The 20,710-nt window shown below is 38.0% G+C and overlaps 1 protein-coding gene across 1 annotated transcript in view; it reads right to left on the bottom strand.

The window, feature by feature from the left end:
* LOC110571335 (cytosolic beta-glucosidase-like) overlaps positions 1–20,315 on the bottom strand; it is a 90,278-nt gene extending 69,963 nt beyond the window's left edge. The window contains 2 exon segments of the mRNA XM_021679429.1: positions 4,819–5,046; positions 20,177–20,315. Of these exon segments, the coding sequence (XP_021535104.1) occupies positions 4,819–5,046; positions 20,177–20,315 (367 nt within the window).
* Between the last annotated feature and the right edge of the window lie 395 nt (positions 20,316–20,710).

A 20,710-nucleotide genomic window follows, 5' to 3' on the forward strand; every position in this document is an offset into this window, starting at 1 on the left:
AAGAGGTTAATAAATGTTTCTTTAGTTATTTACTTTACCATTCCTGCTAACTGGGCTCATATTTTAAATACTAAAGTGAATAAGAAATTCTGCATAAACATTCCTTTTTTTTTTTATTTCCTATACTTGGGTCCCCTACTAATCATGTGAAACTTGCATTTGTGGCAGATAGGAAAATTCACTTGAACAGCTGAGAACTACAGAAATACGTGATTTCAGTTGCCAGCTCAATCTCTTCTTGTTAAACCTCGAAAACTTGACATTTGAAAGAGAAAGGCTGTGTAACAATTGCCCTTCATAAAATATTCTTCCAGTTTGGGAACATAGGATTTTACAAGTTTCCAAATGTCCTCTAATCAAGCTTTAAAATAGGGAGTTGAACACACAAAAAAATTGGGGTGCCTTGTAAAGGATGGTGACAAGGGTTTTCCAATTCTTTACATGCTCTTTGAGAAAATGTTTAAACAGAAAAAACAAGTGATGCCCTTTCTGAGTTAAAACAGTTCCCGTTGCTTCAACGGACTGAGCAACCACTTACTGAAATTCTGCCTCCTAGAAGTACCCCCAGTGCCTCTTGTTCATGGAAAGGTCTGTAATATTAATTAGCTATGACTCTACAAAAACTGGGACCAAATATAAAGAGTTCAGTGCTGGAGCACATGATCTCCACATGATATGTGCATGAGTGATCTCCCAACACTGTTCAAGTGGCCCCAGTATCTCCAGTCTCCCCACCACCACCCTCCAGCTTTTCTGCTGCCCTGCTCCTGGACTGCTGTGCTCCATGAACTTCTGTACATCTCAAGCTCATTTTAAATAGCTTGGTATGTTGACATAGTGGTACAGTAATCCCCTATCTTGGGGGCAAATGTGTTCAGAATTTTTGGATTTTTAGAAAGGAAATACAGAGCAAATACCATATATTAAGTTAACCCTCCCAGTGGGTCTGGGTCAGTCTCCCTTAATATTTCTGCAGTAAAATATGTAAATATTCTTACCAAGTAGAATCACCTGAGATTATAAAAAAAATTTCACAAGGGTTTAACATCCAAAATATATAAAAAACCCATAAAGCTCAATATCAAAACACAATCTGATTAAAAAATAGGTGGGGAACCTGAATAGACACTTTTCCAAAAAGGACATACAGATGGCCAACAGGCACATGAAAAAAATGTTCAATGTCACTAACCATCAGGGAGATGCAAATCAAAACCACAATGAGATATCACCTCACACCTGTCAGAATGGCTATTATCAAGAAATAACAAGTGTTAGTGAGGATGTGGAGAAATGGGAACCCTCATGCAGTGTTAGTCGGAATATAAATTGGTGTAGCCACTATGGAAAACAGTATGGCGTTTCCTCAAAAAAATAAAAAATAGAACTACTGTATGATCCAACAATTCCACTTCTAGGTATTTACCTGAAGAAAACAAAAACACTAATTTGAAAAGACATATGATATGTGCATTACCATTCCTGCTAACTGGGCTCATATTTTAAATACTAAAGTGAATAAGAAATTCTGCATAAACATTCCTTATGTGTGTTCATTGCTGCATTATTTACAATAGCCAAGATATGAAAGCAACCTAAATATCTATCGATGGATGAATGGATAAAGAAGATGTGGTATATGTGTGTATATATGCATATGTGTGTGTGTGTGTGTGTGTGTAATGGAATATTACTCAGCCATAAGAAGGAATGAAATCTTGTCATTTGCAACAACATGGGTGAACCTAGAGGGTATTATGCTAAATGAAATAAATCAAAGACAATTTCTGTATGACTTATTTACAAGTGGAACCTAAGAAACAAATGAACAAACAAAACAAAATGGAAACTGTCTCGGTAGATACAGAGAACAAACTGATGGTTGCTAGAGAGGACAGAGGAAAGAGGATTAGCAAAATACATGAAGGGGATTAAGAGGTACAATCTTCCAATTATAAAACAAATAAGCCATGGGGATGTCATGTGCAGTGTAGGGAATATGATCAATAATATTGTAATAGTTTTGTATGATTACAGATAGTAACCAGATTTATTGTGGTGATCATTTAGTAATATTTATAAATGTCAAATCACTATGTTCTATAACTGAAATTAATACAATATTGTATGTCAGTTATTCTTCAAATAAAAAAAAAAGAACTGCCCCATCAATTCAGGTTAGCTTTTGTTGCCAAATTAGTTTTAGAACTAAACTTGCTAAAAAGGATTCAGTATTCAAAGCTTTTTGAACTTTAGAATTTCAGATAAGGGGTTATGAACCTGTATTACAAGTTGGCAAGGGGGTGGTTGTTTTGTGTTGTTTTTTCAAAATTTTTCATTGTTTACCATCCAAATGGAAACTCAGTGAAAACTCCAAACTCCTAGAATCAGGAGGGTAGAGATTCAGTGGGTATAGTTAAGGAAAGGCCATTCCAGGCAGGAGAAAGAGCTTAAGAAAATTCCCACAGAGGTGGAAAATTGTAGAATACGTTTAAAAAGTAGAGGGTTATGTGCTTAGGGAATTACATGGAACAATTGCATGGGTCATATGCATAGGGGAATTTCAGCCTGTAATGTTACAGAGATGAATTAAGACTAAGTCAAATAAAATATGGAATTATATAAGAAGGAGTGTACACTATATGTTGAGTCTTGGGATGACTAAAAAAATTTTTTATGAGGGGCACTTGGGTGACTCAGTCAGTTGAGTGACCGACTCTTGGTTTTGTCTCAGGTCATGATCTCAGGGTTGTGAGATCAAGCTCCCAGATTCGGGCTCTGTGCTCAGTGGGGAGTCTGCTTGGGATTTTTTTTCTCTCTCCCTCTCCCTCGTCCCCCCACCCTTCTCAAATAAATAAATCTTTAAAAAAATTTTTTAAATCTTGCTTTGTTTTTAGCAGGAGATGATGCAAGCCAACATGACTGAAGGCAAAGCTTTAGGCAAACTCCTGGGGTGGCATTTTGTACAAGGGATTAATGGACAGAGAACAAGTGAAAATAGGTAGACCCAGCAAGGGTATATCAAAAAGTCCTTGATGAGAATGATAAACCTCTAAAGCAGGGCAGAGGCAGAGAAAATGGCCAGGAGGGAGAAGTTAAAGAGACGTAAGTGGAACGGATCATAGTTAGCAACCAATTAGATGCAGGAAGCAAAGAAAAGAGATTCAAAGATGGTGCTGGAGAAAAGAGAAGACATAGATAGATGATGGATGAGGAAGGGGGGAAATTATTAATTCACTTTTAAACTAAACAAATTAACTTCTGTTCAAAGTCAGAAAAAAAAAAAACCAAACTGGCCAGTGATGCCAAGAAAGTAGACATTCAACCAGCAGCAGTTAGGGGAGCTAATGTCTTTAGAATCGAGCAATGGACCTGCTAATCTTGCGTTGTCCCTATCTGGGGGAGACAAGAGGTGCAGCTGCGTTTCACAATGTCCAACTTAGCCCACCTTACAGAAAATGGACATTGCAAGTACACAAGTACACAAGCCCAGCTAGCAGTTGTTATCACAGGTTGTTCTTACTATGTAGGAAATTAGATAACTTACTCAAATGGAACTCCTGACCATCAGTGAAGGCACAGCAGCTGAAAGGGATGAGCAAGCAGGTGCCTTCACTCAGGCCTCACCTAGTCCCAACCGTAGGAGTAGGGTGAACTTTTTTCCAGGACAAAGTAGCAATAGAGGTTCTTTATTAAGAAACCTTTATGTTGTAGTAAGGGGTCACAAAACTTTTCTTGGGAAGTACCAGGTAGTAAATATTTTAGGCTTTGCAGGCTCTGTGGTCTCTGCCCCAACTATTCAATTCTGCCATTGTAGCGGGAAAGCAACCACAGACTAAATGTAATGAATGGGCATAACTGTGCTACGATAAAACTTTATTTACAAAAATAGGAGTCAGGCCAAATTTGGCCTTTGGGTCATAGTTTGCCAACCCCGGTGTATGGAAGGAACTAGCCAGACCTTAGGTTTAAATTCCAGATCCACCGTTTATGAAATATCTGGATTTGGACATGCACCACTGTAAAATGTGACTAATTATACCTTCCTCACTGACTGTGGGAATTAGAAAAAATGTATGTAAAATGCCTCATAAATAAAAGGCATTCAAATAGGGCAACAGTCTTTTTAATTACAAAACTTAATAAGAATAATAGCTAATACCTTTTGAACGTCTTTATGATATACCAGCTACTGTATAAAGCACTTTACAAAGATTATTTCATTTAATCTTCCAACAACTCTCTGAACTAGGAACTATTTGAGCATTCCTTTCTACTTGTGGGGAAACTGAGGCACAAAAAAAACACCCAAGAGATGCTTCCACAGATAGCAAGTGATATAGCTGGCCCTTCGTTCCCAGTTAAGCAGACTCCAGATGCCTCAGTGCTAATCTCTGTGCTAGTTATTTGCTCCACTAATTCAGCTCCAATTGAAATGCTCAAAATCTTCTCAAGTTCTGCAGGGCTTTTTATAACTCTTCACAGCACAACACGACTGAAAATAGTTTAATACATAACTTTTGGAAATTCACCTTTAGGTTAGCACTCAATAATATCTTCCATAAGTGAAACCCTTATTCCCACCCCTTCCTGCCCATCTATTTGTCCCCTCCCAACACATGTCTCCAGTTCAGGGAAAACAGAATTACCATTAAGAAAGCTAATGCAAACCCATTTCAAAAAATTTATCCTATAATCACCCTAAAAACTTGCAATTTCAAAGCTCCACTGCAGAATAGCATACTGGATTAATTATGCCAGACTGCAGCAATAACCTTGAATTAAAGCTGCAACCTTCTATTTTTAAGAAACACTTGCCTTTCTGGTTGATGAAACCTGTCGTCCCATCAGGTAACAGACGTGACCAGGAAAGAGAGAAGCGGTAATGAGTCAATCCAAGCTGTTTGATACATTTCAAACCTTCCTCCCACAGAGTGTAGCTGCCACCAGCTACATCGCCAGTCTGGTTCTTGAAAACTCTCTCTCCTCCCTGATGGGTGAATGTGTCCCAGACACTAGGGCCTTTTCCATCTGCATCCCAGCCTCCTGAGAAAAAGAAGAAAATGAAACAGTTACACTCTTGACATCAAGGGGCATATGTGGAATGTAAATATTTGTCGCCAAAAGAACATACCTCATTAACTCAATGTACCATATTTATAACTTTAAAATATGCCTTTAAAATAACATGCATGAGTGAGTTATGTATTTAGCTGTCCTTGATCCCTGAAGCTGACTGGTGGCAAATGAAAAATTATTGCATAGTGATGCCGCATAGCAGGCTTTCATGGTTCATTTTCTGAAGATTTCCCAGCTGGTAAACAGAGGCAGGCCCCAGCTTATGAATGTCTGAGTTGCAAATATCTCCTCCTGGCCATGACTGACAAGCCTTGCCCTTATCGCGCCTGACAGAGTCTCAGGACCTTGTCTTTGGTCCTCTACACTTGAACTCTATTCTCCTGTTAGCTAACAATGGAACCTGCAATGGTCCAGTCAATTATTGTGGGGAGGGCACTAGCTTCTGCCAATGTTGACATATTAGTATCCTACTTTCGTTCATTCATGCCTTCATTAATTCCACAAATGTTATGTGTCAGGCTCTGTGCTGAGCACAGGAGACAACAGGGTGCACTCTGCTGGGCTTCTTGGAGAACTTAGCTATGGGCAATTGCAAAACAGCCGGGGCAAAAGCCCTGCCAGAAAACCAAGGAGAGGCATTCATCCAGATGTGGGCTAGAGTCGGAGGTCTCTTAGAGAAATGACTTTTAGATGGACACCTAAAGGAAAAATTGGGTCATCAGGGTGAATTGCTGGGAGGTGGGAGTGGGGATAAAATAGAAAAAAAGAGAAGTTGGATCCAAATAAGCCCACAGGAAAGAGAGAGTGCTGCCCATTAGAAGAACAGAAAGTAAAAATTACATTTGGAATATCTGTACACATAGAAATCTTGTTTAAAATGTAGTTAGAATCCATTTTATGGTATAAAGGAGTAATTTTAAAAATCTCATGACTTCCTAATTTCACTTCTAGGTACACACCCTGGAGAAATGTTCATGTATTTTCACAAAGAGATTATGGGAGATCATTGAGGCAGAGATGTCTGTAATAACAAACTCCTGGAAACAACTCACATTCTACCAACAGTAGAACAGATAATTAATTTGAGGTATAGTTACACAGAGGAAACACGAATCAGCAGTTAAAGGGAATGAATCAGAGCATCAATAACCCTATGCTACAGTCTGAATGTTTGTATCCCCCCAAATTTATGTTGAAATCCTAATGCCAATGTGATGGTAGGAGGAAGTAGGGTCTTTGTCAGGTGCTTAAGTCATGAGGGTGGAGCCCCCATGAATGAGTTAGTGCCCTTATAAAAGACCCCACAGAGTTCCCCAGTTCCTTGTGCCATGTGAAAATGCAGATGTCTGTGATGCAGAAGAGGGCCCTCAACCAGCCATGCTATCACTCTCACCTCAGACTTGCAGCCTCCAGAACTGTGAGAAATAAATCTTTGTTGTTTATAAGCTAGCCAGTTTATGGTGTTTTGTTATAGGCCTCCAAATGGACTCAGCCTCAAAACAATAAAGCTATACAACCAAAAAAATTTGAGATTCAAAAGAATGTACAAATGGTAGAATTTAGATTTTTAGGGCAGTAAAATTGTTCTACATGATACTGTAATAATGGTAGATATATTTATCAAAACCTATAAACTGTGAACTTTAATAATAATGTATCGATATTCATTCATCGGTTATAATAATTGTCTCACAGTAATGCAAGATATTACTAGTAGTGGAAACTGGAGAATGGGGTATTTGGAAACTCACAGTACGTTCTGCTCAATTTTTCTGTAAACCTAAAATTATTCTAAAATACAAAGTCTACTGATTTTTTAAAGAATATATATAATATGTTTATCATGCTTTATATATTTTAAATATGTAAAACAATCCATGTATATTCCGAACATATACATATGAGATAAACATACAACATGTCTGGAAATTATCAATTCAGGCTAGTGGTTACCTTTGGAGAGAAAAAAGGGTAATAGAACCAGAAAGGAGTTTGCACCTCTTACGTTTCATTACTTAAACTGGGTTAGGGGTATTTGGGGAGCTGTTTATTACACTATTCATAACCCTTTTTATATGCCTAAAATATTTCATAATGATTTTTATATAAGAAAGAAGGTCACAGATAAACTAAACAATTATAGGAAGGTCTTTCAGGTCCTCATTTACATCTACTTACTCATATTTTGTGCACAATTCAAACTGAATAACGTACTAGTTTTTAGACCAACAAAAGGACAGCACAGGCTATAAATTATGGGAGGGGACCATGGGGAGACAGTAGAGATGGTAAAAGAAAGAGCTCTGACAAAAGCAAAAATAACAGTTGAAATCAGGGTAGATACTAAGTATCTATACAAAGAAATAATGAATATTAAAAAATTATTGTACTCTGGAGTCATAATTTAGAGGCAAAAGTGTGTCATTGATCTGGTGGGATAGTAGGTAACTCAAAAACAAAGTGAGAGAGGTAATTCAGAGGCACAAATGAGTAGTGATGCAGGCTTTTGTCCTGAGAGCATCTGCCAAGCCCAGATGATGTGAGCTGCCATTTTAATGGCCTTGTGGGACAAGGCGGAAAGGAGACAGTCTAAAGCTTACCAAGGATGGGAAGCCTTCACGAACATGCTTACATCAGGCTGGCAATGAAAGGGCTCCACACCCCGTACAAGAATAAGGAAGAAACAAACCCCACCTGTGAAAGAGACAACAAAGCAACCAGCTTGACACACAGTTGGGTGGAAGGGATTCCTCAATGGTTGCAACAACCATCCAGCCCTCCAACCATTGAATAAGTGTGAGAATGAAAGAAGATATTGTCAGACATATGAGCTCTCATTGGATACTGAGAAAAAAGTTTCATCTCACTGGATACTACAGGAGAATACGTTTCACCAGAATAATCATGTAGACCAAGAAAGATAAAAATCTAGGATCCAGGAAACAGGTTTTCAGCAGAAAAAAATCAAGAAAGGGAAATCTCCGGGCTAATAATAAAAAGAGACCTCCAAGGACATCCCTGTGCAGCAAACCCCAGGGACTAACCAGCCCATATAAGCACATCACAGGCTGTAGGAAATAGTTCTTCAAGAAGATTAAACTAATAGAATATCTAGTACGATTTTTTTTTAAAGATTTATTCATTTATTTGAGATAGAGAGAGAGTGAGAGTGAGAGAGCATGAGTAGGGGGGAGCAGCAGAGGGAGAGAGAGATGCAGGCTCTCCACTGAGCGGGGAGCCTGATGCAGGGCTCAATCCCAAGACCCTGAGATCATGACCTGAGCTGAAGGTAGACGCTTAACCAACTGAGCCACCCAGGTGTCCCTAGTATGATTTTTTAATTATAAAAATTTATTATGAGAGGCACCTGGGTGGCTCAGTTCATTAAGCAGCCAACTATTTCGGCTCAGGTCATGATCTCAGAGTTGTGATATCAAGCCCCACACGGGGCTCTGCACTCAGGGGGAAGTCTGCGGGAGATTCTCTCTCTTCCCCTCCCCCTCTGCCCCTCCCCCCCAAATACATTTTTAAAAATTTATTATGGAATTGTCAACATGCACAAAAGTAGACAGAATAATACAGCAAAGCCCTGTGTACCCATGGCTCAGCTTTAGCAGTTTTCATCATGGTGCCGATATCATTTCATTTGTATCCACCCAAGCTCCTTCATTCAATCTGTAAACATTGCAGTATGTGCTCTGACAAGAGTATTTTTTAATTGTGGTAAAATACACACAACATAAGAGTAACCATCTTAACTACTTCTAAGTGTACAGTTCAGTGACATTAAGTACACTCATATTGTTGTGGAACCATCACCACATCCATCTCCAGAACTCTTTTCATCTTGCAAAACTGAAACTCTATACCAAGTTAGCAGTAATTCCCCACTTTTTATGGTATTGGAATCATACATGGGGGTCAGTGAAAGCAGAAAGGTAGAAGGAGAGAAAGTGGACAAATGGGTAAATCCTCACTTTTCAGAGTAAGGAGTCAACAGAATATGCCTACAACAGGACTAAAATCAAGAACTAATAATATAAGCATGTTTAAAATACAGTAGTCAATGCCAAAAGGATTAACTGAAACAGTTAAAGGGGTTTCCTCTAGGGAAAGGGGGTTCCTCTAGGGAGAGGAACATGGAAGGGGACCAGGGATTGATGGTTTCTGAAACAGTCTCATTTTGACTCTTTAAATTATTTTATTATATAAACTTGAATTAGTATGAAAATTAAAGAAATAATATTAAGTGAAACATTAGAAGAGGATGATAAATAAAGACATTAATAAATATATGGATAATCTAAACAAGCTCTTAACATATAAAAGGATAACAAAATGTCTATTTTGTGAGAATTAAAAAGAATAACTAGATAGAACTAAAATACTGAACCAAAACAACATAGAAGCACAAAAGGGAGAAATCAGAGTTAAAGTGTTCTCAAGTCCAAACTGGAATTTATTGTTTTAAAGAAGAGTCCAATGCATCTATAGCGAAAGTTCTGTACCAGGCTCAATTCTACACATTATATATATGTTAACCCTTCACAAAAATATTATGAAGTAACAGCCATTATCACCCCCATTTTCAGATAAGGAAACTGAGTGAACAGGGTAAGTAACTTGCTCAGATTAGCATATACTAAAGCTGAGATTCTAACCCAGGCAATTGAATTTCAGAGCCCATACTCTCAACTGGCAGGCTAGATGGGGAAAACTAAATAAATAAACTAAAAGAAGGATAAGACAATCAAAAAAAATAAGCATAGGGTAAGAAAAATAAAAGCATAATCCATAAAATAAGATGGTATGACAAGATATAAATTATCACTTATAACAATAAAAGTCAATGCACTATATTCTTCAGATAAAAGACAAAGATTACCAGATCAGATTTAAAAAAAAAAAAAATCCAGTGGTATACTGATTACCAATATACCTAAGATATAAAAATACAGAAAAATTTGAAAATCAAAATATGGAAAAGATACCCCTGCTCCCCCCCCCCCCCCCCCCCACCATCAAAAAGTGAAGGACTTCAAGGGGAAACTAAGTAAGCATTCCTGGAGATAACGTGGACCACTACATGACAGCACTATTTTAAATATGTATGCACCCAGGAGTCTGGTTTTCAAACATGTGAAGCAAAAATTAAGAAACTGAAAAGCTAAATTGACAAATCCATTTCCATGATGGGAGATTTTGATTAATCTAAATTCTATTGAACATTTAAAAGCAAAACAAACTAACAAAAAAACTCTACTCTTGCAGAAATTATTCCAGAAAATAAAAAAGAATTCCTCAATTCATTTTATGTGGTTAGAATAACCTTGATACCAAAAACTTTCTCAGTAACTGAAAAAAGAGAGAATAAGGGTAGCAGACATTAGCGATCTTGATCTAATGGATATATATGACATTGCACAATAATAAATACTACAAGTGAAGAATATATATTTTGTCAAGAAGACAAAATTTTATGAAAGTTGAGCACAAATTAGTCCATAGATAAAGTCTCCATAAATTTCAAAAGTCTGGAGAAACAGAGATGACAATCTTTCACCAATTTTATTAGAATTCAAACACTAAATAACATTAGAAACCTCCAAAAGTTGAGGGGTGTCTGGGTGGCTCAGTCAGTTAAACCTCTGCCTTTAGCTCAGGTCATGATTTCAGGGTCCTGGGATGCAGTCCCAGGTCAGGCTCCCTGCTTGGCAGGGAGTCTGCTTCTCCCTCTCTCTCTGCCCCACCCCTACTTGTGCTCTCTCTGTGTCTCTCTCTCAAGTTAATAAAATCTTAAAAAAAGAAAGGAAGGAAGAAAGAAGGAAAGAAAGAAACCTCTAAAAGTTGAGGAATCTAAAAAGGTACATCTGAATAACTTAAGGCTTAAAGAAGGCATAATGGTGGTCACCAGAAAATATTAAAAACTTCATAACAGAAAGATAAATATGAAAACATTGTGGTATCTAGTTTAAGTGGTATTTAGAGAGAAAGCCTTAATTCATACATTAGAAAAGAAGCAGGCCTCAGAGTTAACGTGCTAAATATCTCACTTAAATGTGTAAAAAAGAGAGAGAAAGAGGAGGAAGAAGAGGAGGAGAAGGAGGAGGAGGAGAACAGAGACAAATAAATAGGAAAAAAAATAAGGTAATATCAGAAATAATAAAATAGAAAACAAACCAGGATAGAGAGGATTAACAGAGGCAAAAAATGGTTTTTAGAAAAGTCTAATAAAGTAGAAAAACCCCTGCAAAATAATTTTTTTTAATGAGAGAAGATAAAAGTACGTATTAGTAATGAAAAGGGGAATAGAGCTACAGAAACTGCCGAGATTATAGTGATGAAAATAGTATATTATTTTTAAAACTTTATTAAAACATGTTCGAAAAATTATTCGGAAATGACAAATTTTAGGAAATTAAACCTTAACAAAATTGATTCAAGGAAAAGTGAAAAACCTGAAAGATCTTAACTGTTTCAAAATTAAATCAGTAGTTAAAATGTTCCACAAAGAAAATGCCATGCCAGTTGGTTTTAATATTGATTTCTCTCAAACATTTAAAAACAAACAAACACACAAAAAAATCCACTGTTGTATAAATTATTCCAAAAAAAAATGTTGTTAAAGAACTTCTCAATTTATATGGCTAGAATATCCTGATTTCAAAACCAGAAAATAACATTGCATGGAAGGAAAAATTAGAAGCCAATCTCACTCATAAACATATTTGCAAATGTAGATAGAGACATGGAAATTTTTTTAAATCTAAATTGAACTTCAAGAGATAAAAACTACAATGCCTGAAACGAAAAATACACCAGATGGGATTAACAGCCGATGAAACATTGCAAAAGAAACGATTAGTGTATTTGAAGACATAACAATAGAAACTCTCTAAAATGAAACATGAGAAAAAAGACTCAAAATGTAAACAAAGGATCAGTGACCTCTGGTACAACTTTAATCAACTTAATATACATGTAATCAGAATCTCCAAAGGAGGAAAAAAAAAAAAGGAGGGGACAAAGATTTTTTGAAGAAATAATGACTGAAAAATTTTTTTTTAATTTAATGAAAACTATAAACCTAGAAATCCCAGATCAATGAACCCCAAGCACAAGACAAATGAAGAAAACTATGCCAAAGCATAATCAAATTGCTCAAAAACAGTCATGAAGAGAAAAATCTTAAAAGCTGCCAAAGGAAAAAGATATAAAATGTCTAGAGGAACAAAGATAAGAATACGGTGGATTTATTGTCAAAAACAATGCAAGCAAGAAGACAACGGAGTAACATCTTTAAAAAAAATGAAAGGGACAAAAATCTGTGTAACTAAAATTTTGTACCAATAAAAATATGTTTCAAAAATGAAGGCTAGGGCACCTGGGTGGCTCAGGCATTAAGCATCTGCCTTCGGCTCAGGTCATGATCCCAGGGGCCTGGGATCGAGCCCCGCATCAGGCTCCCTGCTCTGCAGGAAGCCTGCTTCTCCCTCTCTGACTCCCCCTGCTTGTGTTCCCCTTTTGCTGTGTCTATCTCTGTCAAATAAATAAATAAAATCTTAAAAAAAAAAAAAAATGAAGGCTAAATACTTTTCCAGACATACAAAAGCTCAAATAATTCATCACCAGCCAACTCTTAATACCTTAAAGGAAGTCCTTCAGGCAGTCAGCAATGGATGCCAGATGAAAGTATGGATCTACACAATGGAATGAAAAGCACCAGAAATGGTAATTACATGGGTAAATACATAAGATTTTTTTATTATTCAAATCTCTTTAATAGATAATTTATTGGGTAAAGAAAAATAATGTAGCATAAAGTCTATAACATACGTAGGCATAAAATGTATGGTGACAGGAGCACAAAGGTCAGGAAGGGAGAAATAGAAGTATGTTGTTGTAACAGTCCTTAGTTATGCATGAAGTAGTATAATACCACTTGAAGGTAGACCGTAGCAAGTTAAAGATGTATACTATAAATCCTACGGGAAACACTAAAATAATAAAACAGAGGGTTATAGTTAGTAAGCCAGCAAAGAATATATAATAGAGTCATTAAAAATAAGTTATCTGAGAAAGACAGAAAAAGAGGGAAATGAGAATAAAAGACAGATAGAAGAAATAGAAAATAAATAGTAAGATGATAGATTTAAACCCAACCATATCAGTATCATTAAATGTAAATGAGTCTAAACAATTGAAAGGCAGAGATGATCAGACTGAATAAAAACATCAGACTCAACTTTATACTGCCTACAAGAAGCCCACTTTAAATATTAAGACAAAAGTAGGTCAAAAGTGTCAGAATGAAAAGAAGACATACCATGCTAATTCTAATCAAACAAAACTAGAGGGGCTATATTAATACCCGTGTAGATTTCAGAGCAAGAATATTACTAGGTATATGAAAAGTCATTTCATAAAATTAAAGGGTCAATTTATCAAGAAGATTTACAATCCTAAATGTTTATGCACCTAATGACAGAGATCCAAAATACATGAAGCAGAACCTAATAGAACTGACAAAAATAGAAAAATTCACGATTGTATCTGGATATTTCAATTAAAAAGACCAACAAGACTATATAAAAATGGACAAAAAGATGCAAACAGTTCCTTCACAGAAGGAGAAACACATGGCTAGTAAACATTTAAAAAAATGTAAGAGATCATTAAAAATCTGGAAAATGCAAATGAAAACCACAATGAAATACCATTCTACACACACACAGTTGGCACAAATTTAAAAATTGGGCAATATCCAGCATTTGAGAGATTGGTGCATGGCAGCAATGTTTATACACTGCTGGTAAGAGAGCAATACGGAAATATTTAGTAAAGTTGAAGAAACACATAAACCAAAACCCAATAATTCACATAGCACCATATACCCTATTTCTACAAATGCAAACCAGGAAACATATATATCCATGATTCCAACAAACGACAACAAAAACCCCCACTGGAAATAGCCCAGATTTCCTTTGTCGGGACAATTAATCAATAAATGAATAAATAAACTAGAGAACAGTCATACAGTAAAGACTATACAGGAGTAAGAGTGGATGAACTACATCTATTCAGATCAACATGCATAAATCTCCCAAATGTAATATGGAGAAGAAGAAAGCAAATTGCAAAAAATATACATAATATATTTCCATTTACATAATATCCAAAACATGTAAAACTCACAATCCAGTTGATAGCTGACAAATAAACTCTTAGACTGCATCAAGATAAAAGCTGTATTAAGATCATGTAAAAACACTACGGAGGAATCAAGAAAAGCATTTGAGTTACTTTTGTCATTGGGAGTCAGACTTGCCCAAGAGAAACAGTTTTTTTTAAAGATTATTATTTATTTATTTATTTATTTGACAGAGACGCAGTGAGAGAGGGAACACAAGCAGCGGGAGTGGGAGAGGGAGAAGCAGGCCCCCTGCTGAGCAGGGAGTCCAACGCGGGGATCAATCCCAGGACTCTGGGATCATGAGCTGAGCCAAAGGCAGACGCTTAACGACTGAGCCATCCAGGCGCCCCCCAAGAGAAGATTTTAAGGCAGGTGTTGAAAAAATGAGTAAGAGTTCTCACAGTGGACCTGATAAGGAAAAAGCAAATGCATAATTCAGTGGTAATGCTCAGGGTGAATTGCAGAAAGAAGGCACTAGGGATCCAAAGACCCCCAGTTAGCTGGTTATTGCAATATTTTTGGTAAGAAATGATAGGCTTCTATATTTTATTTTTTTATTTTTTATTTTATTTTTTATTTTTTTTTAAAGATTTTATTTATTTATTTGAGAGAGAGAATGAGAGAGAAAGCACGAGAGGGGGGAGGGTCAGAGGGAGAAGCAGACTCCCTGCCGAGCAGGGAGCCCGATGCGGGACTCGATCCCAGGACTCCAGGATCATGACCTGAGCCGAAGGCAGTCGCTTAACCAACTGAGCCACCCAGGCGCCCTATATTTTATTTTTTTAATAATTTGGAAGAAAATAAAATTGTCTCTGAAGTCCTTACCATGTTAGGACATGGAAGGGATTCCCACAAAAATGTAAAATACTGGTATTACCTACCAACCTAAAATCAAAGATTTCCAAGGCTGCAAAGTATGACGGAAATAGCACAAGCTTTAGATCCAGTAATACGTGAGTTTAAATCCTGTCTCTACCACTCACTTCACTTTTCTGTACATAAAAAGTGGAAGGATAAGATCTGTATCGTGGGGTACTAGTAAAAATCAACTGAGCCAAAGCAAAGGTCCTAACAAGGTACATGGCAGAAGGTATGTGCTCAACAAGTGTCCTGTTTCTTCTCTTCTAGACTCCACAACAAACACTAACTACATTTACACAAAAATTGACCAGTTGCTCTTTTTCTCTTCTTTTGGCAGCCTGCTCTTGATACCATAGTGCATACATAGGAATTACTCTAAAAATATTTGCAGACTTGCCTGTGATTAAGATCTGGTGTCCAGCCTTGCATGACTTGTCTGTGGGGCCCTCAGCTTCCTGATTTGGAAGTCATCAATACAAATGGGGCCATGTCACTTTCACTTTTGCCGTAACAATGCCATTTGAGAGGACATAGATCTATGTAGATCTCAGTCCTCTGCATAAAGGAAATCAGGTCAAATAAAAAGTAAGTGTGTGAGCGTGTGTGTGTGTGTCCTCTTCCTTTAAAAACCAAAAGTGGGGGCGCCTGGGTGGCTCAGTCGTTAAGCGTCTGCCTTCGGCTCAGGTCATGATCCCAGGGTCCTGGGATCGAGCCCCGCATCGGGCTCCCTGCTCCGCAGGAGGCCTGCTTCTCCCTCTCCCACTCCCCCTGCTTGTGTTCCCTCTCTCGCTGTGTCTCTCTCTGTCAAATAAATAAATAAAATCTTTTATAAAAAAAAAAAAAACCAAAAGTGGCATTACCACGACACCACTTTTTAGAAGTATTCTCTGACTCCCCATCAGAACCATGCCCTCCTGGGTGCACCCTGGGTACAATTAACACAAAGAGTTGAGTCATCTTTAAAAATACCTTTGCCTCCTTCACCCTTGGAGCTCTGTCAAGGCAGGGGCCAGGTTTCACTCTTACCTGTGTCTCTCCAGGACCACGGATAATGTTTGAAAATAAGGTTTCTCAGCTATCTGAAAGCAGAACGTTCCTAGGAAACTTTTCATAACCTGAAAAGGTGTAAAGTGAAGAGTACCCCCTGCTCTCCTAAGGTTAGCTTATGCTATGTCACTTTCATGAAAAAAGCCATTACCATACTAATGCAGATAAGTGGCATACCATGAACTTTAGGAAAGTGGAGGTTACCTGTAGTAGGTGCTGAGTAAAACAGTTTCTGTGAGGTGTGTTTAGCATAAAACATAAATACTAATGTTTGCTATCTCATCACTTCACAGAAATATGCAGAAGTTATTTTAATGCTTGTACGTTATTGCAAATTATTTGAGAAATTAAATGTGGCTAAAAATTCAAGTAGTTGCCATTTATAAATTATGATCTGGTGTACTTTCAGACAAAAAATATTTGTTTATTTTTGCAATTAACATTCAAATGTATTAGACATAACTATTCTATGTGGAACTTTGAGGTTATGGTGAGCAAAGATTCCCTCATCTACTAACAGCATTCTGTGTCCAAAGCTAATTCAGAAGGGACAGAGCCTCCAAAGTGACAAGAAAAACCACTAGACTCTATGGAAATGCATTTCAAAATCGTGTCACAGGAGGATGGAGGGTTCCAGAAAAGATGTCTCCAAGAAAGAGAGAGAGAGAGAGAAAAACTGATAAAACATCTGATGTGTTTGAACATGTAAAGAAACAATTTACATTTCTGGCCGACAGTGTGGGGATGAATTAGTGAAAGAATCCTAGAATAGGAAGCCACCAACAACAGACAATTATTAACTCTCAGGCAAAACAAAAACTGTACAAGACAAGAAACTCAATCATAGGATATTAGGTGGCTCAGTCGTGCACCATTTTTACATAAAACAGTGATGTAAAAACTGAATGAAGATTTAGACAAAATTTGTTAAACAACCAAGTGGGAAAAAACGGAGACGAAAAAGTTTGCTTTGTGAGTATGGTACTAGAACAGGCTGAAAAAACCTCATCTTACAAAATCGGAAGCCGATATACTTTCAACTAGAATACCAAATAATGACTGTGAATCGCTTCTCGGCCTTTTGGCTAAGATCAAGTGCAAATAATGACTGTATATGCATGCTATTTAGAAACGTAGAAGTAAGTACTAGAAAAAGATGATGAAAAGACTCAAATATGTTGGCTTTAGGGAACTAAGTAAGAAGTTGAGAGAAGTGACATAAAAGATCTTTCTTTGTTGTCGGGTGTTATAATTCTCACAGTACTATTTGAGCTTTTTTTTTTTTAAGGTTTTATTTATTTTGACAGACAGAGACAGCAAGAGAGGGAACACAAGCAGGGGGAGCAGGAGAGGGAGAAGCAGGCTTCCCGCCGCGCAGCGGGGCTCGACCCCAGGACCCTGGGATCATGACCTGAGCCAAAGGCAGTTGCTTAACGACTGAGCCACCCAGGTGCCCCGTGTTACATTGTATTTTATTTTTTTTTTTTAGATTTTTTTTTTTATTTATGTATTTGAGAGAGAGAGACACAGCGAAAGAGGGAACACAAGCAGGGGGAGCAGGAGAGGGAGAAGCAGGCTCCCCACAGAGCAGGGAGCCCGATGCGGGGCTCGACCCCAGGACCCCGGGACCATGACCTGAGCTGAAGGCAGACGCTTAACGACTGAGCCACCCAGGCACCCCAGTACTATTTGAGCTTTTAAACCATTGTACATGTTGCTAAGATAAAATTAAAAATTAAGTTAGAAAAGTCAAGATAACCACAAGAGAAAAGAAATTACAGATCTAAGTCGACCCTGTTTGGAGGTTAGGAGTGGTGTAACACCCAGAGGCATGGGAGCGTGTGCCAATAAGCTTCCCATTGTCCCAGAGACTGGGCTACTCTGATATTTAGTGGCAGGGCCAATGATGAAGGCCCGCCAAGGGCAGGACAGGCACACACAGAACCGAGAAATGACGAGACCAAATGCCAACAGCACCTCCAGTGGGCAACACCACACTCAATGGGAAAGAGTAAAGAAAAATATAATGGGGGAGGGGGAGGTAGAAGAGAAGAGGGAGAAGCAAAAGGAAACTATCACATTAGAAAATATAAAATAATAATATGGCAGAAAGAAGCTGAGACCTTGGTAATCACAAACCCACTAAATAGTCCTGTTTGAACAAAGTAAAGGTGAAGAGGAAAAAATATTTATGATGTAAATACTGATAAAAATAAGTAGACTTAGGACTATTGATATTGTGTAAAAAGGCATCTGGCTGGCTCAGTCAGAAAATCATGCAACTCTTGATCTCAGGGTAATGAGTTCGAGCCCCATATGGGGTGTAGAGATTATTTAAATAAATAAAACTTTAAAAATTACATAAAATGAATATAAAGGAAAAGCATTAAATGGGACAGAGTAATATTCTCATATTAATAAAAGTTACAGCCCACCAAAACCATACAGCAATCATGAACTTTTGACAATAGAGTTTTGACAAACAAGAGAAAAACCTGTGATAAATGCAGGGATGTAACAAAAACTCCACTAACACAGGAGAGACTCTCTAAGAAAATGACGGACAAAGAGAGAATTTAATTAACATAGTTTATAAACTTATTCTCTTGTGGAAAGACGTCTCTGACTTTATACGTATAGGTACATATGTATGTATGTGTATATAACATGATACAGACGTACGAGAGACAGAGATTGCTATTCAACAACAGAAAATTATTTTCAAACACCTTGAATTCACACAGGTACATTCTCTGACAATTAAACATAAAAAGAAGAAAGAAAGGGGATGCCTGGGTGGCTCAGTCATTAAGAGTCTGCCTTTGGCTTAGGTCATGATCCCAGGGTCCTGGGATCGAGCCCCGAGTCCGGCTCCCCGCTCGGTGGGAAGCCTGCTTCTCCCTCTCCCACTCCCCCTGCTTGTGTTCCCTCTCTCACTGTGTCTCTCTCTGTCAAATAAATAAATAAAATCTTAAAAAAGAAAAAAGTGGAAGAGAAAATGAAGGGAGGGAGGGAGAGGAAGATTAACAGGAAAAGAATAAGTCAATCTATCCACTTGGATTTTTTTTTTTAATTCTAAATAAATTTTGTAATAAAGAGAAAATAAAAGCAGAACGATTTTTAAGGAAAAAAAATGTGTTATTAAAATTGTCTTAAGAAAAGGCAGAAACCTGAAAACAAACATCTTTAATGCAGCTAAAGGCTTTAAAACAGATTTCCCCTCAACAGATGGAAGTTGAGGTAGATGGCTGGAGAGAGCAAGTGATGAGCCGGAGCAGACAGCTTCGCATGCATCCGGGATCCTGGGATGCTCTACAGCAATGCGCAGGACTCTGAGGCATGTCCGTGAGAAAAAGACTTTGTTCTAAATATGGGCCCAAATCAGATGTTGTGAAACTGCCTTAAGAATTTTCCTTTTTATTACCTTGCCTTCACCCAGGTCCATCAGGTTCGACCAGGTCAGAAGACTTAGTACACAAGCAGAAATAAGAGAAGCAAGGGAAGAAAGAAGATTGACCACACCCTCTCCTCCAAAAAGCTAAGATCTAGGCAGCCCTAAATCAGATTTGAAGTTTTAACTATTTCATGGACTAATTATTCTAAATACCAAAATAAAATAAGCCTGTGTTTTGTAACCAAGAGTGGCCATATGTATCAGCCAGGGTCCCAGCAGGAAACAGATGGTGCTCACACTGGGTAATTGAGGAGAGTTTCATAAAGGACTATTTACAATGGTGTGAGCAGGGCTTGCGGAAAGCAACAAGGGAGAGTGCAGTACCTCAGGGCTTGCAACAGCATGAAGTCATTAGCACCCCGGAAGGGGCTGGGGCAGAATCAGTTTCCAAAACCTGTAGAGAGTAGATACTTGCCAAGGGCTGCCTGGCAGAAGAGGAGGCCTTTAGCTCAGGGACACAGCCAACCCACTGCAATCCAGGAGGGAGGGAACCCGAAGAATAAATATTCTGGCTTCTCTCTCCTTCCACCTGACTCTACCACCTCCTGCTAATACTTCCCATTCATCAAATGCAAACTGAAGTCGAAGGACAATGACATCAATATGGATTGGCTGCCCAGGGCCCAGAGCAGAGGCAGTGGAGAGTAGATCTAAACAGAGAAAATATCCAGCACACATTAAGCCTTAAGATCACTGAGCCCACCTGTGTTGACTTCTGAGGGGAAGAGAAGAGCTACCCCCACTAAGTGTGAAGGGACGGGGGTGGGGGGGGCGGAGAAAAACAAAGTTATTTTTGAGTGTGCCCTGAGTGTCCTCCTTGTGGACGGCACGGTGTAATGTATAACAATGTGGATATAATTTAACTACTGATTTAGTAATTCAGGGAAGTGATAAATTCCCCTAGAAATAAATAGTGAGAGGAAATATTTCAGCCCTGGTTCTGGGACTCGACCCTTTGCGCTCCAACCCTGCACTTGTCGTGTTGTTGTTTTCTGACGATCCTAATGTGCTTAGCTACAGAGGCTTCTAAGACTCCCTTTTTCATTTACTTTAGTCCTGTTTAACATATGCGG

The sequence above is a fragment of the Neomonachus schauinslandi genome, chromosome 2 (genome assembly GCF_002201575.2).
Source record: "Neomonachus schauinslandi chromosome 2, ASM220157v2, whole genome shotgun sequence".
NCBI lineage: Eukaryota > Metazoa > Chordata > Mammalia > Carnivora > Phocidae > Neomonachus > Neomonachus schauinslandi.